The sequence below is a fragment of the Phalacrocorax aristotelis genome, chromosome 4 (genome assembly GCF_949628215.1).
Source record: "Phalacrocorax aristotelis chromosome 4, bGulAri2.1, whole genome shotgun sequence".
In the NCBI taxonomy this organism is placed as follows: Eukaryota; Metazoa; Chordata; class Aves; order Suliformes; family Phalacrocoracidae; genus Phalacrocorax; species Phalacrocorax aristotelis.
Window position 1 is genome coordinate 52,521,003 of NC_134279.1, and position 24,157 is coordinate 52,545,159.

The following is a 24,157-nucleotide window of genomic DNA, read 5'->3' on the forward strand; positions in this document are numbered from 1 at the left end:
ACCTAGTACAGCAGCCATTTTGATTAATTTTTGTTTTTCACATCTTCAGTTACATTCCAGAAATACTTGCTCAGTTTGCTCACAGTACTTTTTTACAGGTGCATTGAAATGGGATTTCAAATGATACTGTTAATGGTTCATTCCCACGAAAAGAACACAGCCATCTCAGTAGTCATTCTCTCTAGACTCTTGATGCTAAAGTATTTGTTTTTATCAATGGGACAAAGTAATTTTTAGCTATTTATGTACAAGGTATATGCATAATAATGTCAAAAATACTTTTTAGTCCTGTCTACACCAGGAATGAAAACATGCACCCTACTATTCAGTAGTTCTGTACTATTCAGACTGGTTGCCAAAAGTCACTGTCCACAGTGCCTCAGATTTCATAGCTCATGGCTATAACAAGCACCAGCAACTTTTCTTTAAATGGAAACACTCTATTAGAACCTTAAATCTAAGAGGCATCAGGAATACAATCTGGTTAATTTATACTGTTTTCAAAAGGTCCTCCTGTAACTAGAAAATTAGTTTTTCATTAGAGTTGGCTAGAAAATGGAATTTCTTCCATCCTGGGAGGGGGTGGGTGGGGAAAAAAAAAGATGTTTGGGAAAAAATTATCCTAAATCAGGACCAGAAATAATAGCCTCAATTTTCTGGGTTGCCATGTCCTATGGGATGGACTTTTCTTATTTCATGTTTTATTTTCAAGGTGCTTCCGGTTAAGGGAGAGGGAGAAAGGAGGTGTAAGGAATCTGCCAACTATGGGGTTTTTTTCTGTTCACTGGGGATGGACATCAGAAGAAATTTTGTGAGAGGATTGGAAGGGCAATGAAATTTCCATATGGAAGACCTCCATTTTGGAAAAGGGAAAAAAATCCATTAAGGAAAGAAAATCCTATGCAAAAAGAACAGTCTAAACCTTTACACTTCAGATTACTTTTCTTCATTCCAAAGAAATAAGCAATTTATATTATGTTGGAATCAAGATGGTATAATATCTTTCAGACTACTAAATTTTGAAGACCAGCAGAGACCTACAGATCAGGATTGCTAGATAACATGGCTCTGTTTTTCTTCTAAAAAATCTATGCTAGAAATGCTTTTTGGCTTGAAGCATCTCTTTTTCTACTGACAGTTATAACTCCAATAGCTGTTGTAACTCTGGAAGGAAGCTGTGGTGAAGATGATGGATGATCATAACAGCTAAAAAGAATTTAATGCTGATCATTAATGTATTAAAACGCCATTAATGAAATTACAGTAATGTAATATACTATAAGTATTGTAAAAAAATAGTATTTATCTGTTTTATTGGCTATTCGTCAATGCCAAATAGTACAAAAATATAAAGTCAGGTATTTAAAATTGTCTTTAAATTGGTTTTTATTTGATAATTAAATTGGGTGTAAATAATATAGATCTTAAGTGAGCCTGGATAACTCTGGATCAGTTTGGATCCTGTCATTTCCCCTTTCTCATCCTTGAGGAAGAGGCTCAACTGATCTGAGGCTCAGCACTGGAAATGAACCAAATACAAAAGCAACCAAGATAAAACCCACTGTAATCACATGTTGGCTACAAGTAAATGCCCTTCTTCGTATGATAATGACCACCGATAATGCAGATACTTTTTGAGGAGGAACAGAAAGTAAAACAACTCCATGCTGGTTTATGTTTTCTAACAATAAACTAAGGCATATTGAGAAAGTTTGGGCTCATATCTTAGGAACCAATAATGTTTTCACATAACAAGCAACACTTTGGATGTCTTTGAATGAACAACTTGCCAACTTAACATTATAGTTTTGGACGTCTGATGTACGACTGTACAGTATCACAATTTTTGTAACATGTTAAATGTCTTTTAAAGAAAGGATGTTAACAACCTTAACAGTATTACACATTTTCACTGACAGTAAACAATAATGAGCATATCTGACATATGTCAGAATCTGTAATGGAGAAAAGAAAATAACTCTTCAGACAGAAGCTAAACCATACTTTTCATTCTTTTTATTGTTTTTTGCTATAGCTTTTCCCGCTCCATTTCTTTTTCTGAGACGAAATGACCATAACTGCATACAGTTTTCAGTTCATGGCATAAACAGAATTTAGAAAATATTATTATGCCACTGTATGCTCAGACTGTCTTTTGCCTACTGTGCTACATACTTTTTAATTTTCTCTGAGCTTGAAATTCAGTTCCAGATTACCAGCCACCCTGATTCTTGGTTTGGGTTTTTTTTTCTCGATTGGTAGCAGGTATCATAGAAGCTTTTATTATACACTTATAGTTAGAATTATTTTTTATAACTGCATACCATTATATTTATTGACAGGGAATTTCATATGCATTTATCTCCTAGCTCCCCTCTGCAATTGGGTCCCTCTGTACCACCAACAAACTGTGTCATTTCACTGCTTCTCTCCTTCTGAATAACATAAAAAAGCATGGGTTCTAACAGCTGCCTTTGTAAATCTATTAATAATATCCCTCTTTATTAAAAAGAAAAACCTCACTGTTGGTTTTCTGTTTCCTTTTTGGGTTTTTTCTGTTGTGTTTTTTTTTTTTTTTTTTTATTTGCATTCTTCATAAGATTTTAATCCAATTTACTGCATATGGAGATCGGACTTGCAAGTATATAGTTCAGGACCAAGCCATCTTTACTTAATATTTTTTTCTTTAAAACCAGATTTTGGTACATCCCATCATTGCTTGCAGCACCCCAAGGATGAGTGTGCAATTCCCCCTGTTCCTTCAGACCTCTTATTGTGCGGAGATACCACCCATGGGGCTTAGTAAGGAGATGGGGGCCAAAAATCCCTTCTGCTTGCTCTTCTCTTTCATGATCATCAAGAAAAAGATTGGAAAAAGAGTCTCTCTCTTACCCCAGAAAGGCTGTACTTCCCACACCTACTCCAAGTCCTCGTCAGGATCCCTTCTGTCACTGTGCATCTCTCTCCTCAAGTAAAATCTGTCTCTGGATCCAAAGGCATTTGCCATTAGCTTGGAAGAACATACCTGATGCAGCTCCCCAGATTTCCCCTCTCTGCCTTGCAGGCATCATAATTGTCCCCTTTTGTTCCATGTACACAGAGGGTAACTTTGGGGAACTTTCAGAGTCACGAGTTCAGCAATTTCTCATTTGAGTATTGTTCAATTCTACCAGTTGGTTACTGATGACTTTATTTTCTTGTCCTAAAACCTAATTGACATTGCAATATAAGTTAGTTCCTCGGACATACCTGAGGGTTATTATCTGTTGCCATTTTTTTACTTGATCTACAGCTGACCAGCAATTGGTGGTGCATTGCAACAGTCTATTTTTAAAATCTTATATTATAGGGTACGTGGTGGTAAGAATGTTTGTGTTTGTGTTTAGTTCATACTTCTGTAATAAATACTGATACCAAAGTCATGCTGTCCAATGCAGTGCAACTTTCTGGTGTGTATTGAAGGCACAAAGAATATCGTTCCAATACTAGTGTTTGAGAGTGTTTCATAAGTTTTTTTTTTAATATTGCCTATTATTTTGAAGTATTTTACCAGAAAAACGAGGACCAAGAATAATTCCAGAAAGCACTTTTTATTATGGTTCATGTGGTAGAATGTCACACTCTCATGTTGCATAGAAATATTTCAATAAAAAAAAGGTACATACTTTTCTGTAAAATAAAATAGCTATATTTTGTCCATAGCTGTTATGCATGTTCCTTCTTTTAGAAAACTTTTGGGATTGGTGCTTGTTGTATTACAGTAATATCAAAAATTTAGCCTACAGCTTTTAGTAATCCTAAATAATATAATGTATCATTCAGTTCTTATCCACCTAAGACTGTATTACAAATACATTCAGAAACTCTCCCTACCTGTCTGGTGTTGTATGACCAGAGTATTAAGCCACAGAAAAATTCCCATTCAGGTAGTTATAGCTGAGTTAAACTGTTAGCGGAATTTGTATTAATTATTTCACAGCTGACAGCAACTTCTATTAAGAGACAAGCTATGATCCTAAATGTTATGTATCCAACACTCCTGCTAGTATTACTTTCTCAGGATAAAAATCCATCAACAAAAAAAGTGTAAGGAAAGAGAGGGATTAGGAGTTATTTTTTTCTCATTCACTTCACTTCTAATACTTTTTGTCTTGAAAGGCCTGAAGAATGACATAGAAGATAAAATATTTAGGTGATCAGTGTCAAGTAAGCTCTGCTATGTCTGTAGTTATACGGATTGCATTGATTTGAGTCATTTAAAAATAATTTTTAAAGCAGAAACATATATACAATGAATGTGAGTCAGTCTGGTTTAATATACCTGTTTGTCTTAGTGTAGTCAGGACTTCCTTAGCTTTTCTTGAAAAATGGGAATATCCGGTATGCATTGCATACTTTCACAGAAGCCCCAACTCTTCTGTTGGAGCCAGCAGGACTTGGGTTATGGATTTCACTAAAGTATCGCTTACTTACCATGTTTCACTGCTATACAAAGACTGTACTTCTACTTCTGCGCACTAGTTCATGGCTGAAAACAAACAGATGGTATATCCTCAAAGAAAAGGACAGCTACTGTGTGAAAAGACGTTACTGGGCTATGTTTGTGTTTATCTGTACAAAAATCAGCAATAGTTATATTACTTACCTCTTTTCACATTTGTAAGTGCATCACATGCATATACATGCAAACCTTACTGTTAAAATTTATATGAATTATTTCAACTGTTTTCTGATTTCATTCCAAAGACACACTTGTCTTAAAAGTACTATGTCTTTTCAGATTTTTAGAATAAAGTTGTAAATATTTTCAAAAGAGTTATTAGTTCAAACAGTTTTTGATCCTGTATGATCACTTCTTATCTATAAAAGAAATCAGGGAAAATGCATCTAGTATTCACTAGATTAACACCCTAAACAAATAACCCTTATATTTTTATTCTAGGACATCAGGGTTTAGAATGGTCTATACCTATGCACTACAAAGGCTGTTTATATAGAAACTGCAGACAAGGTGAGCCTCCATGTCAGCGAAATCCAAAGGGTAGTATATGTCCAGGAAATAAGAGAAGGAAGGACTGTAAATTCTAAAACGGGAGATATTTTAAAATAATTAGCTGAGTGAAGACCTAGAGGCTTATGGTTTATCTCAAATTATTTGTAAACAACATTCTGTCTCAGAGCTTGGTATGGAGTTACTGAAAGACCTGAATGTAAGCCAGACCAGGAAGACGTGAGATGCGTTTATAGGAAACAGACCCTGTTCACTCAGACTTCCTTAAACAAAGTTTGCTGACTGGGGTCACAGACCAATGAAGATAAAATAATGATAACAAAATAAATATTTCTGCTTGATCTCTGTTGCTTACGTATGCCTGCTATGTAAAAAATGTAATGAAACTGTCTTTCATCTCTGTGTAAGTTCATAAGCTAATGCTTTGCCTTATTTTTTTGCAGAAGAGATTTGCATCCCATGTAAAGTATTAGCACAAACTGAATTCCACTGGCAGGACAGTAGAGACCATACTGCCTGGCTTGCCCTCTCTGAAATTCTCCTGACATTTCTACTTAGTAATCTATCCCATGTTCTTTATGACTTTCTACCGTCCAAAGCCTATTTATTGCAATGTGGCTAAGGTCGTGCATGGTGCAAAGAATTGTCAGTATGGTGGATCTGGTGGGGCCAGCAGGGATGTCAAACCCGGGTCAGTGGCTGTCCTTGCCTTGGTCAGCCAGGGATGCCACAGACATGTCCTCCTGCATGGTGGTGTCTTATTTGTGCCTGCTTATGCCACAGCCTTCCCATTCTAATGGCAATGTGGCCCATCTGATGATGTGGCTGCTGCTGCTGAATGGCTCTACGTCATTACCCCTTTCTTCCACCCTGGGAGAATCAGGGTAGGCACTGCCTCTGTGTCCTAGGAGGCTGAGGGAGGAGTTGGAGGACCAGAGAGCCCTGGTTGTGTGCCCCTGCCTCTCCACTCTTATAACTGGGAGGTTTCGTGTCCCATCCTGTGCCCCAGAAGGGGAGCTGGGTCTCTGGCAGGTCTGAGTAGCACAGATACAGACATTAAAGTAAGTGTCCTTCTTCCCCTTTCCATTCTCACTCTAGCTCCAACTCCTAGATCTTCCTGCTGCAGCTTGCACAACTTTCACGGGGTGTCAGTCATAGATATTGGGTCTGTTTTGTTTAAAGATACTTCTTGTAGGCCATCATATTTTGTTGAGGAGGGAAGTAAAGAAGGTAAAATGTGTCTTGAAAAATGCACAGCACAGCCAAACCTGAATGGAATTTCATGAGATAAAGAAAGGATGCTTCTCTGTCTGAATTTCGAAAGCCTCCTGGAAAGAGTTTAATTTGAGATTCTCAGAAAAAAAAATCATAGGAATCCTCCTTGAAAGAAAATGTTAGACAATCTAATTACAGGAGAGCCTAAAATTTCATCTTATACATCACTTCACTCCATGCTTTATCCTGCTGCAAAGTAACTATCGGTTCCATGAGACTTGAGACAAAACTTCCAAAACAAACAAGCCCTATTTTTCATGTTTATTATATTTTACAGGTAAAGGAGGCAGACAGTAGATTATTTATGAAACCCATCTAACATGACATCTTGTTTTGTAAACACCGTGAAGCATCACAGAGGGTGCTTGAAGGGAATTCTGCTGCAGTGTGGTCAGCCACTGCTCACTTCCATTTCCCTTGGTCAAGAATTGCCTACTGAGCCAATGTTGCCAATATTCCTTAAGCCACATCAGGATCAAGATTTTTTGTCTAATTGAAGTCTTTATCATTCATATTTTGTTCCAAACCTTATTCTTCAGAAAGTTAATGGTACTAAGCAGTACCAAACTTAGTGCTATTGAAAAGTAAAAGCAAAATACGAGTCTTAATTATGGGAGCAGCTGAGTGGGCTGTATCATGCTGACAGATGCTTTGACCAGAAGAAAAGGACCTTTTGCTCTACAAAACATTTCAACAGACTGCTAAGAGTTTATCTGCCTGTCTTAAAAACCTGGAAAAATCAGATATAAAGGTTTCTAGTTGTGGGATGGTAATGATGGAAAGGGAGAAAGAGGGATGCTTCTTCCCCTGGTGAACAGTACGGAAGGACTTGAGAGGGGCATTTCTCAGAGGACAAAAGGTGCTGCACATTAAGTAAAAAGTGAGCGGCAATAGCAGAAAAGCTGTGATCAAGACAGGAGCCCGTTCTTCTGCGAAGTGGCAGCTTACTTTGGCAGAGAAAGGAGCACAGTTATGAATCTTATTCAGAGGTCTGGAGTGGTGAATCCTCCAAAGTACAGCTTATCTGCCTGCATGTGAGTGCAGAGGAAATAGGTTATTCTGAATACAGAGGTAGAAGAAAGAAAAAAGTTCCTTGTTGGTCCATAACTGTCAAGCAATTGTAACAGGCAAAGAATTTCTAAGTTGAATTTGGCAAATAACGCAGACTTTGAGGAGTGGAGGGAGAACAGAAGAAAAGTAAACTTCTACCAAACTATGGGCTCCTCCACGTAACATGGGAATGAGGGGATTTCAGGGATTGATAGCTGAAGCTGCCGGGAGAGTGGGCGTATGTAAGGTAAATTTTTCATACTCAGTGCTAACGTAAGCTCATATTTTAGAGAACAATGAAAGTACCCTTGTCATGTATTTATTTGTCTTGCATTTCAAGCAAAGTATTTGATCTTCTCTTGTTTAATCATTTTTTCTGCAGTCTATAAAGCAGCCAAAACTAGTGATAGTGCAAGTAAAACAGAAGGGTTCCTAGAGTAAAATTTATTTGTTTTTCATCCCCCATGAAATATAACTCTCCACATCCAAAAAATGAAAAACAGTAAGGGATCTGTTCTCCTCTTTCTGCACACGTGTAGCTCCATTTAGCAGCAGCGAGATTAACATACACCCATTAACTCTTTGAATACCTGCCATCTGCACATTAAGAGCAGCCTAAATCCTAGGCAGACGGATGCATGTATGTCACTAGGAAGTTGCATTTTTTAGCTTTTTATACGTCATATTACTGGTGTCTTTTCTTGATTTTTTTTTTCAGAAATTCCCCTGTATGGCTGTCACAACAGTGTTTAATTTCCTGTAAAGTAGATGGAGCTACTGTTCTAGCAGGGAAAGAGAGAGGGAAGCTACAAATGAGTTGCACCCAGGTGCAGCCCCAAGCAGTGCTAATGGAGGGCAACAGAAATCATAGAGCCCCTTTTAGCAAACCTGCCCCTTTTCAGAGGTCAAAACAAAACACAGTAGTGTTGTAAAACTAATTTAAATGCTTCTGAAGAACTTTAGGGTTCATGAGGAAAAGGTGCAGCAGAAGTTAGAAGTATTATCATTATTGATTTGCACCCTGTGGTAATTTTGGACCACAGACACTTAGAAATAGCACAAGAATAAAAATATGAAGTTAGAATAAAAATGTAAATGCACTGCAAATTTATACAATAATTTGACTTTACATTTTAATATTTCCGCTTCCTTTCATATTCAACCTGGAAGGAAAAGAGAGTCTTAAAGTTGTATTAACTTATTACTACCAAATTTTGCCTCTGAAAGCAGATAATTTTTTTTGGCCTGGCTTTGTGTGTTATTTTCCATTTTCCTTAGCCTCCCACACACTAATGACTTGTGCATGGAATTCTCTTACCCTCTGAATAAATTTTCTTTTTAAGCACAGTTTCCACAGAGGTGGAAAATGCGAATGTGAAATGAAGCTTGCCATTCTCAAAGAAGGTTAAAGATCTAGGAGCGTGTACAACTCTATCCTTAAAGTCCATTTGTCAAGACATAATTTACAGAGGTTCAGTTGCACAAGCATAATTCTGCATTTCTTTCAAGATGAACACTTTTATACTTTCAGGCATGTGATTTGTCAGGGCAGCTTTGTGGCCTGGTGGGCAATCAGAATTTGCCTTAGTGGACTGAAATGACCCAGAACAAACTCAGTACTTAATCTTCTTTATTGCTGAAATCAATAAGCAGATCCATGCTAAGTGCTGACAGTTCTTATGTAGGGAGAGAAAAGTAGAAGCGTCTGCTCCTTAAACTTCTAATGTTTTACAGGCCAGAAGATTTCTTTTGTTACTTGACAAAGAACTTGTTAATTTTGTTTCATAATGCATAAATTAATATAAGGTATTTTCTTAGTGCTAATTCATATGCGCAGTGTCTTAAAATTAATGTATCTCAAGTGCCATCATCTAGAAGGCCTGATATAGCAGTCAGTAAAAGGTACCCACCTAGGTAATCGAGCAGGCACCAGGGGCTGTGGCAGAGCCTGATGCTCCAGGTGAAAGACACAGTGAGGGCTGACGACACTGGCTCACAAGCACGCCTTCTGGAGACTCCCATCCTAAATAAGGGTTTCCTCCATTCCTTACAAGAGTAGATCCCAAATATATTCACCAAGGGGTTTTTCACATTTTAAAATGTATTTAAGCTAAGGAATATGTCAAAAACATAAATTAGTTTTCCTAGGGTTGTATTTTTTATTACCACACAACAGCTGATCGCCCCTGCAGTTTCATATAATACTTGTAATTACAACTTGTCCTGAAGAGAGTGAAATAATAATAATAATAAAAATGAAAGCCACTGAATGGGCCAAAGCTACTTATAAGACAAGTGGTTTATAACTTTGGTAGATTCAGAATAACCCTCAAATTCTGCTCTACCTCTTTGGGAAACAGCCAAAATTTTGTACTCCGTGGATACCTCTGGATGAGGAGGAAATACAAAATAACTTTGTGTGCAAAGAAATCATAAGACATAATGCCATTTATACCCATGGAAATTAATATCTTATGACAGACATAGTTGAGAGAGACTTATTGTAAAAATTTTGGCTCTGAAGCTACTTGCCTGTCCATGTGCCTTTTTATACCATTTTTGTTTACTTGATATTGGAGCATAATCAGAAAAAAAGTTATACTGAATTATGGGTGCTGTCAAATTTTGTATGAAAAGTATTAAAACTTTAAACAAAATAGTCGTCTAAATTCCTGTCCTTCTGGTCCCGCAGTCTTATCTTGCTTTTATACTTTTGTTTAAACTGTTCCTTCCATTTTTTTCTTTTTTTATTTGGAGTTGATTCAGTAACCCGGTCTTTTTTTATTTCTTGCAGATGTTAAAATGATGAAACCCTCTCTCCCTCTGGAGCAGTGCACAGCAGCCATGACATCTCCTCTGGTCCTCCGTGGAAGGTACTTTGCAGCCTGCTGCTGAACTGTTATGACATGTCTCTAGCAATCAGGAAGAAAAGCTGGGAAGAGCACGTGACCCAGTGGATGGGATTGGCTTTGGAGTCTGTGGAGTATAATACAGCATGTCGTCACGGACTTGTAGCTGATAACTTGCAGGCAAGTATGGAAAAAGATGAGGTTTTGAGTGTGGACCGGAAAGAAAAATGCGCTTCATTTCCAGAGTGCTGTTATAGTGGAGAGCTGATTGGCTTCCCTGCAAAGCAGTTGGGAAGTGTTTCGAAGGAGGTGGATGAAAATGATAACCATGAGGATGAGGAGCACTTTCTGGAGGCCAGCACAGAAACTCTAGTTCATGTGTCTGATGACGATCATGACTATGCAGAACTCAGCCTGGATAGTGTTAACTACCACACCACTGCTGTAGGAAGGGAACCAAAAGATGAAGAGAAGAATTTAAATGGAGCAGGCTCCTTAACACAGATGGTACCAATAACAGAGAGTTACAAGGCAACAGAAGCATCCAGACTAATTGGAGATATAAGTAAGGAACCTGGCTGTGATACAGTTCCTAAAGAGGAAATGGAAGAAGACAACATTTGTGGCAGTATTGGCCAAAGCCTGGAGCTTTGTAATTATGAAGGTTTAAATGAAGTAGTAGATGTAGAGAAAGAAAATCTTTCTAATTCTTCAAATGTGAAAGAAATTATTATGCCTGGGAAGCAGCTGCTTCATACTGCTGTAATTGCACAACAGCGCCGGAAATCTGATGCTTTTAAAGACGGGCTTGGAAAGTCTGAGTGTAATGTGGTAGAGAGTGGGATTTCTTCTGAATCATGCATCGGCAGTGATAGACAACTATGTTCAGTAGTGGAATCCAGCGACTGCCTTATGCAATCTTCTCCCTGCTCTCTCATCCCGGCAGTAGAAAATGGTTTGGATGAAAGTGGTTTCACAGAACCTCAAGTGGCCCCTGAAAATAAATGCTTTTCAAATGTCAGTTCAGCAGAAGATATTCAGTCTTTACATGTAAGGGATCATTTGACCACACAAGAATATTCAGACAGTCAAGTGAAACTGCGCAAAAGAAAGGTAGGATGCTCATAAACTGCAGAGATTTTTTTTTTCCTAATATTTTCTTCCCCATTTCTGATGAAGGTGATTCCATGACTAATTGATTGAAGATTAAATGTGTTTTTCAGCCTTGTTTCAATAACTTGTCAGATTTTTCTTCAAATGGTTTTGACAATAATGTGTTTATACAACAACCGAGTTTCATGAGATCTTTTTAAGCTGAAAATGGCCGAGCTGTGAATTTGGAAGGTGCCTTATATTCACTTTATTTTACACATATATAATTATAAATATGTTGTTCAAGGCTAAATGAATTAGTGTCTTCTGTGGGTTTGGTTTTATTTTTGGTTTTCTGCTGTTATCAGGTATTATTAGCCCTCTTAGGAAACAGATTGTGTCTAGAGGATTGGAAACCTTATTGAAAAAAGAGAACAGGGAAAAAGTGCGACAAAACTTTCAAAAGGAAAAAAGGAGTGGAAACAGTTTGCAGTAGTTCTTTGGTTTTCAGCTTAGCCCCACAAGCATATGTTCTTGCAAAAAGAAGTATGCAGAGTTTGAAAAAATGTTTTGTAATCTTAAAGCAACCAGAGAGTTTCACTGTCCACACAGAGTAAGGAAGAATATCATTACAAAATTTTAATGGAGAGATTACCTAGCAATAAAACTTACATTGGCTTTCACGGGAGGAGATGTGTTGGCTGTGGCACTACAGAATTCATCCTGAAGTCTGGCTTTCCCAGCTATGCTGTTTATTCTTGCTAATAACCAATATGTAATTGTTTACTCCTCTCTCTGCCTTTTTTCATTTGACATGATCCAGCTTCTTTTGTCTGTTTTTTAAATCTGGTTTCTATTAATTGGGGAGTGGGGGGTGTTTCTATCAGCTGTAGTACCTCAGTAGCTGTTTCGCTAAAGCACAAATTTACATATCTAAAGTATTGTGTGCCAACACAGTATCCTGAGCTGCTGGCCATTGCTTCCTTGTGTAATCCCTTTGTTAATATTAACGTTCAACTGGTATGGTTGGAAGCTGTATGTAACTTTTGCAAGATTTTTCAGAAGCCCTCAAAGCCAGTCTTCATTTGGTAGTTCATGCAATCACAGTTAACATGGTAACTGTTAACTGATCTCGCAACAAGTATGGCTCTGAGTTACAATTAAGAAACAGAAACCTGACTAGCAGTACCAAAAATGCTAAACTTGCCCATCTGTAGAAAACAATTCAAGTTTAAAACAAAAAAAAACACCTCTAAATTAACATCATATTTGAGAATTAATTGACTTTTATAACCATATGCTCAGGTGCTCTACTTTAGCATATAATTTTCTTTTTTACTAAGCATAGTTGTTAATATTGATGTGTACATTTCATATTGTGAGCAAGAATAATTTTTATAGTGTAATTTTGGGATCCTATAATTATTATTTGAAAATACAGATAAACCTTATTTTTATTATGTCAGATACAGTGGCTATGCTGTGAATGCCCACATTTGCTTTCAGTGTACCATGCTTTATACTTTAATAGGTTTGACACTGCTAGTTTCCATGTATCTTGTTGTATCTTGACTTGAGGTCATGTACTCATCTTTTCAATGTCCACTCACCAGAAATATATTTAAGAATATATTTGTGATTTATGTTTGTCATTAAATATATAAAAGGCAGAATATAGAAATTCCAGTGAGACTAATGGTGAGAAAAACTAAGAAAGGACACGAGCATAGAAAGGAGCAGAACAAGGAGTTGTTTCAATGAAGGTTGAGAGTTATATGGCTGCAGCAACACAAAGCTGTGTGCACTGTAAAAGGTGATGGAGTCTGTAGATCTGAAGCAGTGACCTTGTACACTTTGGTTAGAGAAGTCTACCAACAATGGTAAAATGTTCGGCAAGAGGGAAAAAAGTATGATCTGCTGTTGCTGCTGATATTATTTATCTCAAAATTCACAGGACGCTTCTTCAGACAATGCTCCTGTGTGCAGGGTTTTATCATTATCTCTAATCATACACTATTTTACAAAAGCCTGTCTGTGTTGGTAATAACCTGTAATGAAAAATGTGCCTATGTTTACAAATGTCCCTTGAAAGCCACTTCTGTAATTTTAACAAAACATTAGAAAAACAACAGACTTGAAACTGAATCCATCCATAAAAGTCAAGTATTTGCTTTGCAGTGACAGGAAGACTTAAGGGATTGGGAATGGTATATAAAACCTTTTCTCTCAAGGTCAGCAGTTCAAACAGTGTAGTTACGGCCTAAAACACACCACTGTCTGATTAATGCTCAGTGTCAATTATAGTTGCACATACATATGTGCTCTTAGAGGTCAGAATATGAGAAAAAGCACATGGAGATGGATTGCTGAAGGTATTTGGGCACCCAAACCTTGAGGTGGCACCTTGGGGGATCATAGAAAGGAACTGAACTTCAGGTACTTTCGTGACAGCCAAGATCTTAGGATCTTTGAGGAGATATCATTCTGCTCTTACTAAATTCTTCTGAAAACCTGTTCCTCGTTAACATTTTAAACTGCTTCTAATTGTGGCAACAGAGCATGACCTCCCCTCTTATCTGTAGATCTGCTGTCTTCAAACTGAAGCTGAGGTGAGACTGTGGATCTGCTGTGCTTGCTCTGCAGATGAATGCAGGTCTGAGGGCTTGAGGGCTTAAGGACTTAAGGTTTAGCATCTTTGACCAGCACTAGCTCCATTTCAGTAAATTGCTTTAGTCATGATGGATGTACTGACACTGAAGATACTTTTTGCAAACAGGTCCAGCTGTTACAGCATTCTTTGCTCCCTTAAGTCACCAGGGTTCAGAAGGTTGATACACATCACCCTCTTTTCCTTTGTTTTTCCCAGAAAGACTTCCTAAGGCTCAAAACTAGGAAATGCTTGAATTTAATTGTGAGAAGTTAATGTTAGGACTAATTGAAAGATCCCACAGTAATCAAGCTTTCCTGGTTTTGTGTTAATTCATAATCAATTCAGTTTATCCACAACATAAATAATGACTATTAATGGTTCGCTGTAGCAGAAGCATAAATGGGTATATGGCTACACCAGCTAGACCCTCCTCTATGCTCTCCTGGTTTAAATAAATTTGGGATTTTAAGATAGTCACTTCACTTGAGAACTGTACATTCTGAATTTCCAAAGGTTGGAGTAATCTCAACTGTGGTGTTGCAACCTATATTAATCATTATTTTGTAAATGCAATTTTTAAAAGAAGGTTAAGACAGCTCTTTTACATGATGAATCAGTAAAGGAGTAGAAAGTCATCATTGTGAAGTTTGTCTCTGAAGAGTTTGAGTAAAAATCCATGAAATTTAAAACAAAAAAAAATGAAAGAGCAATGAACTCCACTTACAAAAATATTTTTGACTTGTTCCTTATATTTCATTGTTCTCACCCCACCTCCCACCCCCATTCTTAGATTATATGCCTAGAGATTGTTCCATGTAAATTGGGAGACAACAGCTAAGGAACCAACTGTGACTATTCATTCCTCTCTCCTGTAGGATAATGTTATATCACCTATTATTTTTAATAAAATACAAAATGACTCATGACTGTGGGGAAAAAAAAGAAACAATAAAAACACTATATATAACAGCAAATAACATTGGACTCAATTCATAGCAGATTGTAGTATCCCTGCATTTAAGGAAAGGAGGAGATGGAGTATTGAAAAGCATTCTGCATACAAAAAGATAGAATTACTTTTCATAGGCTTTTTAATAAGAGTCAGGAAGTTGTAGTTAATATTTAAAAACAAAATGCAATCCACAAAGTAGCTTTAGCAAGATAGTACCAGAAGATTGAGGGGGAAAAAAATAATCTGCGAAAAAGTAAACTGATTTTTCACTGAATATACACGAACATATAAGAAGCGTATTCTGATTTGATCCAAAGTAAATGCCAGAAACACTACTCACATGCACTTGGGCTGCTTGGATACAATGTACTTTCATAGAATCATAGAATCGTTAAGGTTGGAAAAGACCCTTAAGATCATCAAGTCCAACCACTAAGCTATCACTGCCAAGTCCACCACTAAACCATATCCTCAAGCATATCTAAATGTAAGAACAAAAAGAATTGAATTAACATACACAAATGAACAATTACATGTGAAAATTGTTAGTTACCTTTTTTTTTTCTTAGTTTGGGTAATGTGTAGACACTTACATGCCTTTACACTTGCCGTTAAACACAGTTTACTGAAAATCTGTCATTCATTGCAATGATGAAATACTTTTCTATCTCTTATGTTTTATATTCCAGATTGTAATGATATAAGAAAACAAAAATTTGCTTCTCTGAAAGCAGCCCTTTTCTCAGGCAACTCAAAGCAATATTCTTTTGCAACGTTTGATATTGTTGTTTTCATTAACCTGTGGGAGAAATAGGTTCTGGAACTGCTCAGTCACTGGGGAAGAGGTTATTGTCGCAGTAATTTTTTTGAGAAGTTCATAGAAAGAGATTTGGAGTAAATCTTCCAATATGAAGCTCAAAATACTTCAGACAAACTCTGGTTTCTATGGAGATTTTTGATTGAAAGTATTAAAAAGTCTATAAGATTAGAGATGATGGAGTACTGGCAAATTCACTGCTTACAGTGCAATGAAATAAGAAATTGATACATAATGATTGGTTTCAGGAAATGTAATTGATGTATTGTGCCTGGTGATTTGAAGTTTGTCAGCTGTATTCCTTCCAAGGAAAGGTATAGCCTAGAATACTGTTTCAGGAAGTGCTACTTGGGGTATCAAACTGATTGGAGTATACGTGATGAATTTGTACCAGTTTCTCTTCACAGGTAATCTCTGACTGCATTTCAGTCTCATTATAGTATTTTGCTTATGTTTCACTGAAAAAAAGAATGAAGTAAATGTTTCCATGTACAAATTCTTTAGGTCTCTTTTATGGGACTTTTGCTTTTAATATTTACTCCTTGCAGTTCTTCATGGTGGCCAGCTTAGTTTTCCAGTTTCAAACAGTTGATATTATTTCGAAGTCATTCCTGCAAGACTAAAGAGTATAATAGTCAGGGATATTTCCTAATGCTCACTATTATTGCTCCTATTTAAATCCAGATTTCTAGATTAAACACTCTGTGGTTTGGAAAGAATACTTAAGGACACAGATAATGTCGGTATGACAGCAGCAGCCACCGTCAATGAGATGCAAATTAGTTTAAGAAAAAAATTATCAGAAGGATGGCAGTAAATGTAGAAAGAAACCCGGGTAGAAGGTTACCTAGGGTGACACAGGTCTTTGTAGCAACACCTTTCCCCCACACAAAAGCTGTGAGTTTTTAAAGCATGGTTTTGCATTTTCTGTACTGTTGCAATAAAGTTTATTTCATTAATTCATCAATTATAACTATACTAATGTGAGAAGACAAACACAAAAAATGCTTAGTTGAATTTGGGCCTTTCCATCCATATTTCTACTTGAATATTATGGTTGCCCATGAGATGTGAAGGCTGACTCTCTTCTGTTACCATCTGTAATAAATTCTGTTTTACAAGGTTAAAACTATGTTTTTTATGGCAAGTTAGAAAGTTAGGTTCTTCCAGGAGCTTCTACTTGTATCTTACTGTAAATTGACTCCACAGGAAGCCTATGGAGCCTTGCCTGCTGGCTTAGTCCTCTCAGTAAGGTACCTGGGAGAGGTAGTAGGAAAGTTTCCAAAAAAAATCATAAGAGCTACTTATTTTACTGAAATGGTTTCCTTACAATTTTTTCCCTGTCATCTCTACTATTCACATTGCATAATCCTTTCAACTGAGTGCTCACCTGTCAGCATTAGATTCTTATTTAAAAAGTAATATGAGCTTGTTGTGAACAATAGTATCCAACATTTTAGATAATTTTCTTATTTTATTGCTTTTAGGATACTAGGGGCCGAGTTTCCAGACCTGTCACAAGTATGTCTTTCTGAAGTCTTAATCTCTCTTTACCTCAATTCTGACTTTGTTGAATGGAGATAATTTAATGATTAACTCTTTTTTCATACCAATTTTTAATTTAACATTTAAAACTCATTTTTTTTCTATAGAATCTGGTTTAGTAGGGATCAAGTCTAAACTATTACTGCTTATGTAGTAATATGTAGGCATATGTAGGCTTGTCAGTGATGCGCATTTGTTAGTTTTGCACTGTAATAACTCAGGTCAGCATAGGAAAGACAAGCATAGAAGATAAAAGTACAAATAAAAACAACAGGAATGTACAGGAAATCTTAAAAAATGTACATGTGCATTTTTGCTGTGTCCTGATTTCCTTATAGGGAATTGCATTTACCTTTTTCTGAGATTCAGTCTGCAAATGCGTGTCAGCCAGAGGAAGATGACAGCTCTAAAAGTGCTAATTTTCAAAGTCAACTATCTTTAATTACATCGTTTCAAAATATCATGTATAAATGCATTCATTTCCCACAGTTTGTTTTCCTATCGAGTATTTTTTAAAGATAAACCACTTGTGAATATTCTAGTGGAGCAATCCAACAAGTAAGAAGAAAATCTGCATTCTCAGATTATAATGATCATTAAAAATTCTGAAAATGTGGACAACGACATATGTTGTTTGGATAGCTGTAGGTTACCAAGGCTTCGCTGCTTCAGTATGATCATGGAAGACCAAGACTTCAGTGCTTAAATCTAGGCATTAAGTATTAATGGATGTCAGCTGAACTGCAGTGTTCTTAAAGCATGTTTAAGTAACACTTGGGTGTTATAGTAATTTGTAACCTTAGAGACTACAGAAGCTAGTTACTACAGCAGCACTGCCACGGCAAAATTACTTTCAAATCATTAATATAATTTTGGCACCTAGGGAATGTTTTTTCTTAGTTTTGTGAAGGACAATGGCAAATGCAAATATTGGAAATCTGATAATCTTTTTTTAAAGATGAACATTCAGACAGTGGAAATCTATTTTATCATGTATGGAATTTAGATTTGCTTTTGTTCCATTTCTGCGTCTCCTGTCAGTTTGAGTCTTTCTAAAGGTTTTTCAAAGATTTTCAAATTTTGTAAATTGAAAATTTGGAAGAAAGGAAAGAGCATGGATCTTTCCTTTTTGGGAAAGATCATGGATCTGTTTTTCCAAATTCATAATGTGAATATGAACACCATCAAAAATTGATGAGACAACCTAAGCCACAGCAGGTTTTTAAGGTTAGTTTCTACCCACATGTCTCAGAGCTACAGTCTGTAGTATTAGTACAGTGGGCAACTATTACTGAGATCCACAGTTGCTTCACCACAAAGAATTTGCTGCATTTGCACATTGCTATTAAATAGTCATAATTTTGAAGGCATTGGGAAGAATCTGGCAAGACCTGCAAGTAAAGCAAAACAAATAGTATGATTTCTTTAAAAAAACTGAAACCTTCTTGGCTGTCATGAGTATTTGTTTCTCTTTTCTACATTGAAACCTTGCTTCCTAATTTTACTATTTAGTAAAGACGTGGTTCAAAAATATAAATGGACTAAAACAGTTGGATTTAAGTTTTTAAATTATGCATATTATCTATGGTAATTAGCAGAAAGTGGTGGTCATAAAGCACTCCTATTATTGTGGTTGCATGGCCATGAATTTTCTCTCTTGCTCTCACAAAAATATGTATCATAAATATTATCTCCATCTGGGAAGCTAAAGAATGCTTTCCCACAGACTTCCTTTGTGTTTGGACTGAAGTATGATGTATTTCAAACAATCTGAGAAGTATTTAAAACAAGCTCAGAACAGGATGGGATGATTGCCAGGGCATTACAGTATAACCTTTATGCAAATTTTACTTTGACACATTTTTGTGACAGTGTTCAGCAATAAATTTTAAAGGCTGCCAGCGTTGTCTAGACTGCAAACCAAGAGACTGTTGCACATCAAGTTATGCATTAGTTGGAGTTCAGCTACCTAAAATGGTCATGAAAGTATTTGTATTTATACACGGTACATAGTCACGCACGATCATTTCACCAAAGTGATATTACATGCTTCCAGGAACCAATGTAGAGAGCTTTAGTTTCATGCAGTTTATACTCAGAAATTTCTAATTTTGTCCAGGTTTGCAATAATTGGCTGGAAGAAAACTTTTAAAATATTTTTTTGTTTGTTTTTAAAATTAATCTTTAAAAAGTTCTGATTGGTAAGGGCCAATTATTTGCTGCGTGTAGTCTATAAATATTCAGTTGTAGGTCATTTTAAACGGACCAATGACCGCTTCCTAAAATGACACTAGATTTGTAATCAACACCACATTTTTGAAGGAAGCTGTCTTGGGAGGAATGAATGGGCATAGTACAGAAAACAAATCTAACAGTTTAGCAAATGGGAAGTGGAATTAAAATATTTGGACAAAACCTTCTAGGTTACATGACATCACTGACCACAATACACTGTCCCATTGGTTAAAGAAAATTTTTTAAAAAGGACTTTGCTTCCTAGAACTATTCATCTGGCATTTTGATGAGCATAACATTCACTTTGAATTAACAATCGAGTGAAAATTGAGAGATCTGAGAGGCACACAGAGATACGGTAAATACAAAAACAAAAAACAAAAAACAATACAAACACAAAAAAACAGTAAATACAGCAGTACCCTGGAAAGCCGGTATTAGAGCATCCCTACCTATACTGAAGAGCCTTTGAAGCCATAGCTTTGGCAGAGCACCTTTTTCAGCACAACCTTCTACTGCAGACGTGACCTGTGCTAAAAGCAGAAGTTTTTTGTTAATAGTGCTGTGTCTGAGAGGGAGGCATAGAAGAGCAGCCCACCCTGGCCAGCTCCGGGGGTTGAGGTTTTACAGCAGTGAGGTCTTTGCCACTGCTATCAAAGAGTGTTTGGCCTTATTAGTATGGTAATGGGTAAGTCCACCAGTATCTGACCAATTTCCATGCAGTAATTAAAACCAAGCAAGCACGGACAGAGAACCCCACCATGAGCTGAACTGCAGCAGGGTGAGAGCCATTGGTATAGTTTTCAATGGTTTTAGAGGGTTTTTTTTGCTTGTAGTGTTTTGGTTGGTTTTTTTTTTCTTGCTTCCTATCATGGTAGTGCATATGACTGAAACACCTAAAAATGCATTACTCACGATTATGTCCTTTAACTCCTCTCTCTAATGGCAGCATAGAAGGTTTATAAAGACAAGGGGGTCTAGGCCACAGATAGGGTATATTGAATATTGCTTAACAATGAAACAATACTGTTTCTGCTGCCAAAAACTATTCCAAGCTCCAGAGGATATGGCCTAAAATGGTTATGAATTCAAATTTAGAGGGAGATTCTTTCTCCTATGAAAAAAATTTAGGCAGCAGTACAGCTTCTCTCTATATGTATGCGTGAGTGTGTGTGCGCTAGGGTAAATGTACAGCAAATGTAAACCAGATCCTTGCTTTCCTTCATAACTCTGTCATAGCTGACATCTAATGCTTTTACAACAGTGAACATAAGGAACTTGGCTTATGCACACTGTGTTAATGAAAAATTGGCTCATTGTAACACGAGGATGTCCTTCAATAATGTGCCATATTACAGCAATAGCTTTCATATATTAAGTTTCACATTGTTTTTGCAGTCTCACCTTACATAAGGGTTAGAAGAGAAAATGCAATATGTAAAATATTTATGTTAAATGGAAGTTTATTTATCCTTTCCTGTAAGATACCTCCTTCCCAAACATTTTTGCACACAGCAGATTCAATTAAACAGAGATTTCTATTTGGATATCCTGAATGTTTTATTCATTTAGATAGTTTTGTTTTAACATAAAATATATCACCTAATATACCCATTAAAAAAAAAAAATCTTTAAGGAGTTGATTCTATTCTTGTGCTGCATGTTTTAATCACTTGGGCAGTACTCTCAACCTTCTTTAAAAAGATGGTTTGTATGCACTAATAATCATTGATACATGGTTCATAGTTGTTTGATATGAAGGCGTGAAATACATGAAAAAATTCAGCAGTGCTAAAACTTGTGGCTTGTTCTGCATGTAATTTTAGCTTCAAAATATTTCAAAAACTGACAACTTTTCTGCACTGAAAATGAAAAAGCATGGCCACAAGCAAAAATTTAGGAATGTAAACTAAACTACTTTCCTACATGCAGATTTTCTGAAACACTACGCTTCTGATAAATGCCAAGCTGCACTTTTCTCACACAAATTTAGCAGTGACTCCGTGTGTACATCACACCTCACTACATCCACTTAATTTATTCCAGCACGGTAAACTCACCTGTTTACATATATTCTCTACTGCTTGATAGATGATGACAAGATGATGTGGTAGATGAGCATATCCTCTTTAGGCTTTGCACTTATACAGGATGTAAAATAGCCACAGAGTGAATAAGAGAAGAAATATGACTAAAAAGACAGGAATATTGAGGGGCTGTCTTATTGGTGGGATAAGACTGGAAAATAAGTAGGTGAAAATTAATTTATTTTCTATATAAAGTGATCATTCAGTTCTTAACTGCACAAAGCTTTCTCAGCTCATGACAATTATTTCCAGTTGATGAGTTTGTCTGTTTCCAACCCTTCCTCAACAGTGCTAGTAACAAAGTCAAAGATAATTTGCAGAGAAATCCCTCCATATCCGTACCTTGATTAATATTCTTATTTTGCAGGACTTGTAATTTAGCACATTTCACAAACATTTTATTAAGTTTTTAGAAAAGTCATATTGTAATTCTTCCTGTAGGTTCTTTTGCAACATTTGTTTTAAATCAGTCACTTGTGTTTTTGCAAACTGAAGCCTATGAATAGTTACGACTGTGGGGAAATCAGCTTTAATCAGATTCAGAAGAAATACATATATTCCTGAATTTTGCTCTCTTGGGAATAGTAACAACAGCCTCAGATTAGAATGTCAATTAATTTTTTTCTAGGTCATCCACACTCTGTCAGACAAAAAAAATCCTTCTTCATCTTATCCATACTCTTCTAGTCAGCATGTTAAGATCACTAATTCTTCTCCCTCACTCCTGCCTTCTCAGAAGTGTTTTGATTTTTTTTTTTTCCTCATTTCATGTACTAATCTTAGTGTGGCAGTAGTAAACCTTTTAGCCTTTTGGAACTTACGCGTATGTAAGGGAAAGATCACTCAGTAACATTTTTCTCCTTGCAAGCATCATAATTTCACAGGGTTTGATTTCAGGCTCAAACAGGAGCCAAGTAGAGCCATGCACACACATGAACAGATTAGGAAGGGAATCTGAAGCTGTTGGAGAAAAGCATGAGCAGCTTCCATGACTCTTACTCCACTTTAGTATGAGGGGAACAGCTGTCCCAAACATCCTCAAGAGCTAGTTCTGTAGTGGTGATAATAGTCCCTAGTCCCCTTGCCCAGCACTCGCTTCTACACTTGCACAAAAACTCTACTCAAATCAATTTATAAGAATATCTGACAAAAACCTAACTATTCTGTGTCTTTTTCACAGCTTCCTTAGCAGGTATGGTCTGCAGTGACTTGGTCCCTGGTTCTGGGCTTCCTCTCTCAGTCCTTTCCATTACACTTAGTTCATGGAGGACAAGCTCTCTTGTGTCAACAGCATTGCCTCATGAAGCATAATAACGACAGTTTAAATGTCATCACTGTTAGTCATTGATGACAGTCTTCGTATTTAAATAGAAATTTCTTATTTTCTAGCTGCTATGTTCAGAGGAAATGTTTACCAGCAGCAAAGTATAATTGCAGAGCTTTGCTCTTTGCTTTGAAATGTCTTTTAAAGTGTAAAGAAAACTCGTCTATGCTGAGAATGATATTAGAGGTTATTTCTGGATTTAGACCAGGATTCTGAAGGTGAAAGGACACTTCTCTAGCTCTCTCAACAAGTCCCTGGGAAAGTTAAAAATAAGTCTTGCTGAAAAAAAAATTTGGCACTTGTTATTTGAGAAAATTTCTTTATTCCAGGAACTGCCTCATGTAGCAGAAATTTATTTACCATCTGTGTAGACTTGAAAAATTTTCCATCTTACCAGATACACAACTGAAATAGAAACAGATTTTCCATCCCTATGCTTTCCACTGACTTTTTCTTTAAGAGAGTGCTGTTGTAAAAACTTATGAAATTTTTGTGTTCACCAAAGAGGAGTAGTTCAGTTATAGCCCATCTGTCAAACTCTGTAGTTCTGGTTGTGACCTCTAATGATGTCACCTTACTGTTGCTAACGTATGTGACTTGGGGGAGGGAAAGGAGGGGTTCACAGACCCAGTAGCTGAAAATACATGCTTGATTGTTACAGTTGTTTTAATTACTGTTACAGCACTGACTTCTAATCAAAAAATAGTTACTTGAGAAATTAATTTGTTTTTCTTTGAGTACAGGTGTACTTCCTTAATTTCATAGCTCTGCAACTGCAAGGGGAGAAAAGAGGTTTTTTTTTAAAAAAAAAAAAAATAAAAAAAATAAAGCTGAACCTTGAAGCAATTGGTCCTTTAAAATGCAAAGCAACCTGTCTGTCTGTGACTGAATATCTCTCCTGAATACTGACATGAACACACAGGTTAGAAACTACACAAACAATTCCTGGGAGTGAGAAAGAGAAAGGAATTCAGGAAGAGATGTCAGGGTATATAAAGTTAATTTGTTAATTTTTGTTTGCAGTTCCTGTTTTGTTGTTTGTTTGTTTGTTTCATGTATTCTCTGGACACATTTTACTTTTGCTTTTATGCACACCAAAGATCCTCAAGAACCATGGGGGCTGATTCTTATTTGATGCTTAGATGTCTTTTGATCCCATCTACCAAAATAATACTTGTGAGAGTAACAAGCTTAATGTAAAAGGCAGGCATCAAAAGCTTCCTCTTTGAAATCCAGCAGTCTGATTTGCTTAAAGAACAAAAAAAACTAT

General features: G+C 36.5%; 1 protein-coding gene across 2 annotated transcripts in view; it reads left to right on the plus strand.

Moving 5' to 3' along the window:
* The window catches only part of DLC1 (DLC1 Rho GTPase activating protein), a 242,579-nt gene that overhangs the window by 7,801 nt on the left and 210,621 nt on the right, over positions 1-24,157 (plus strand). For both annotated transcript variants that reach the window (XM_075091412.1, XM_075091411.1), the window contains exon 2: positions 10,131-11,298. In XM_075091412.1, coding sequence (XP_074947513.1) covers positions 10,243-11,298 — 1,056 coding nt within the window. In that variant the 5' untranslated portion in view covers positions 10,131-10,242. The remainder of the gene's footprint in view (positions 1-10,130; positions 11,299-24,157) is intronic.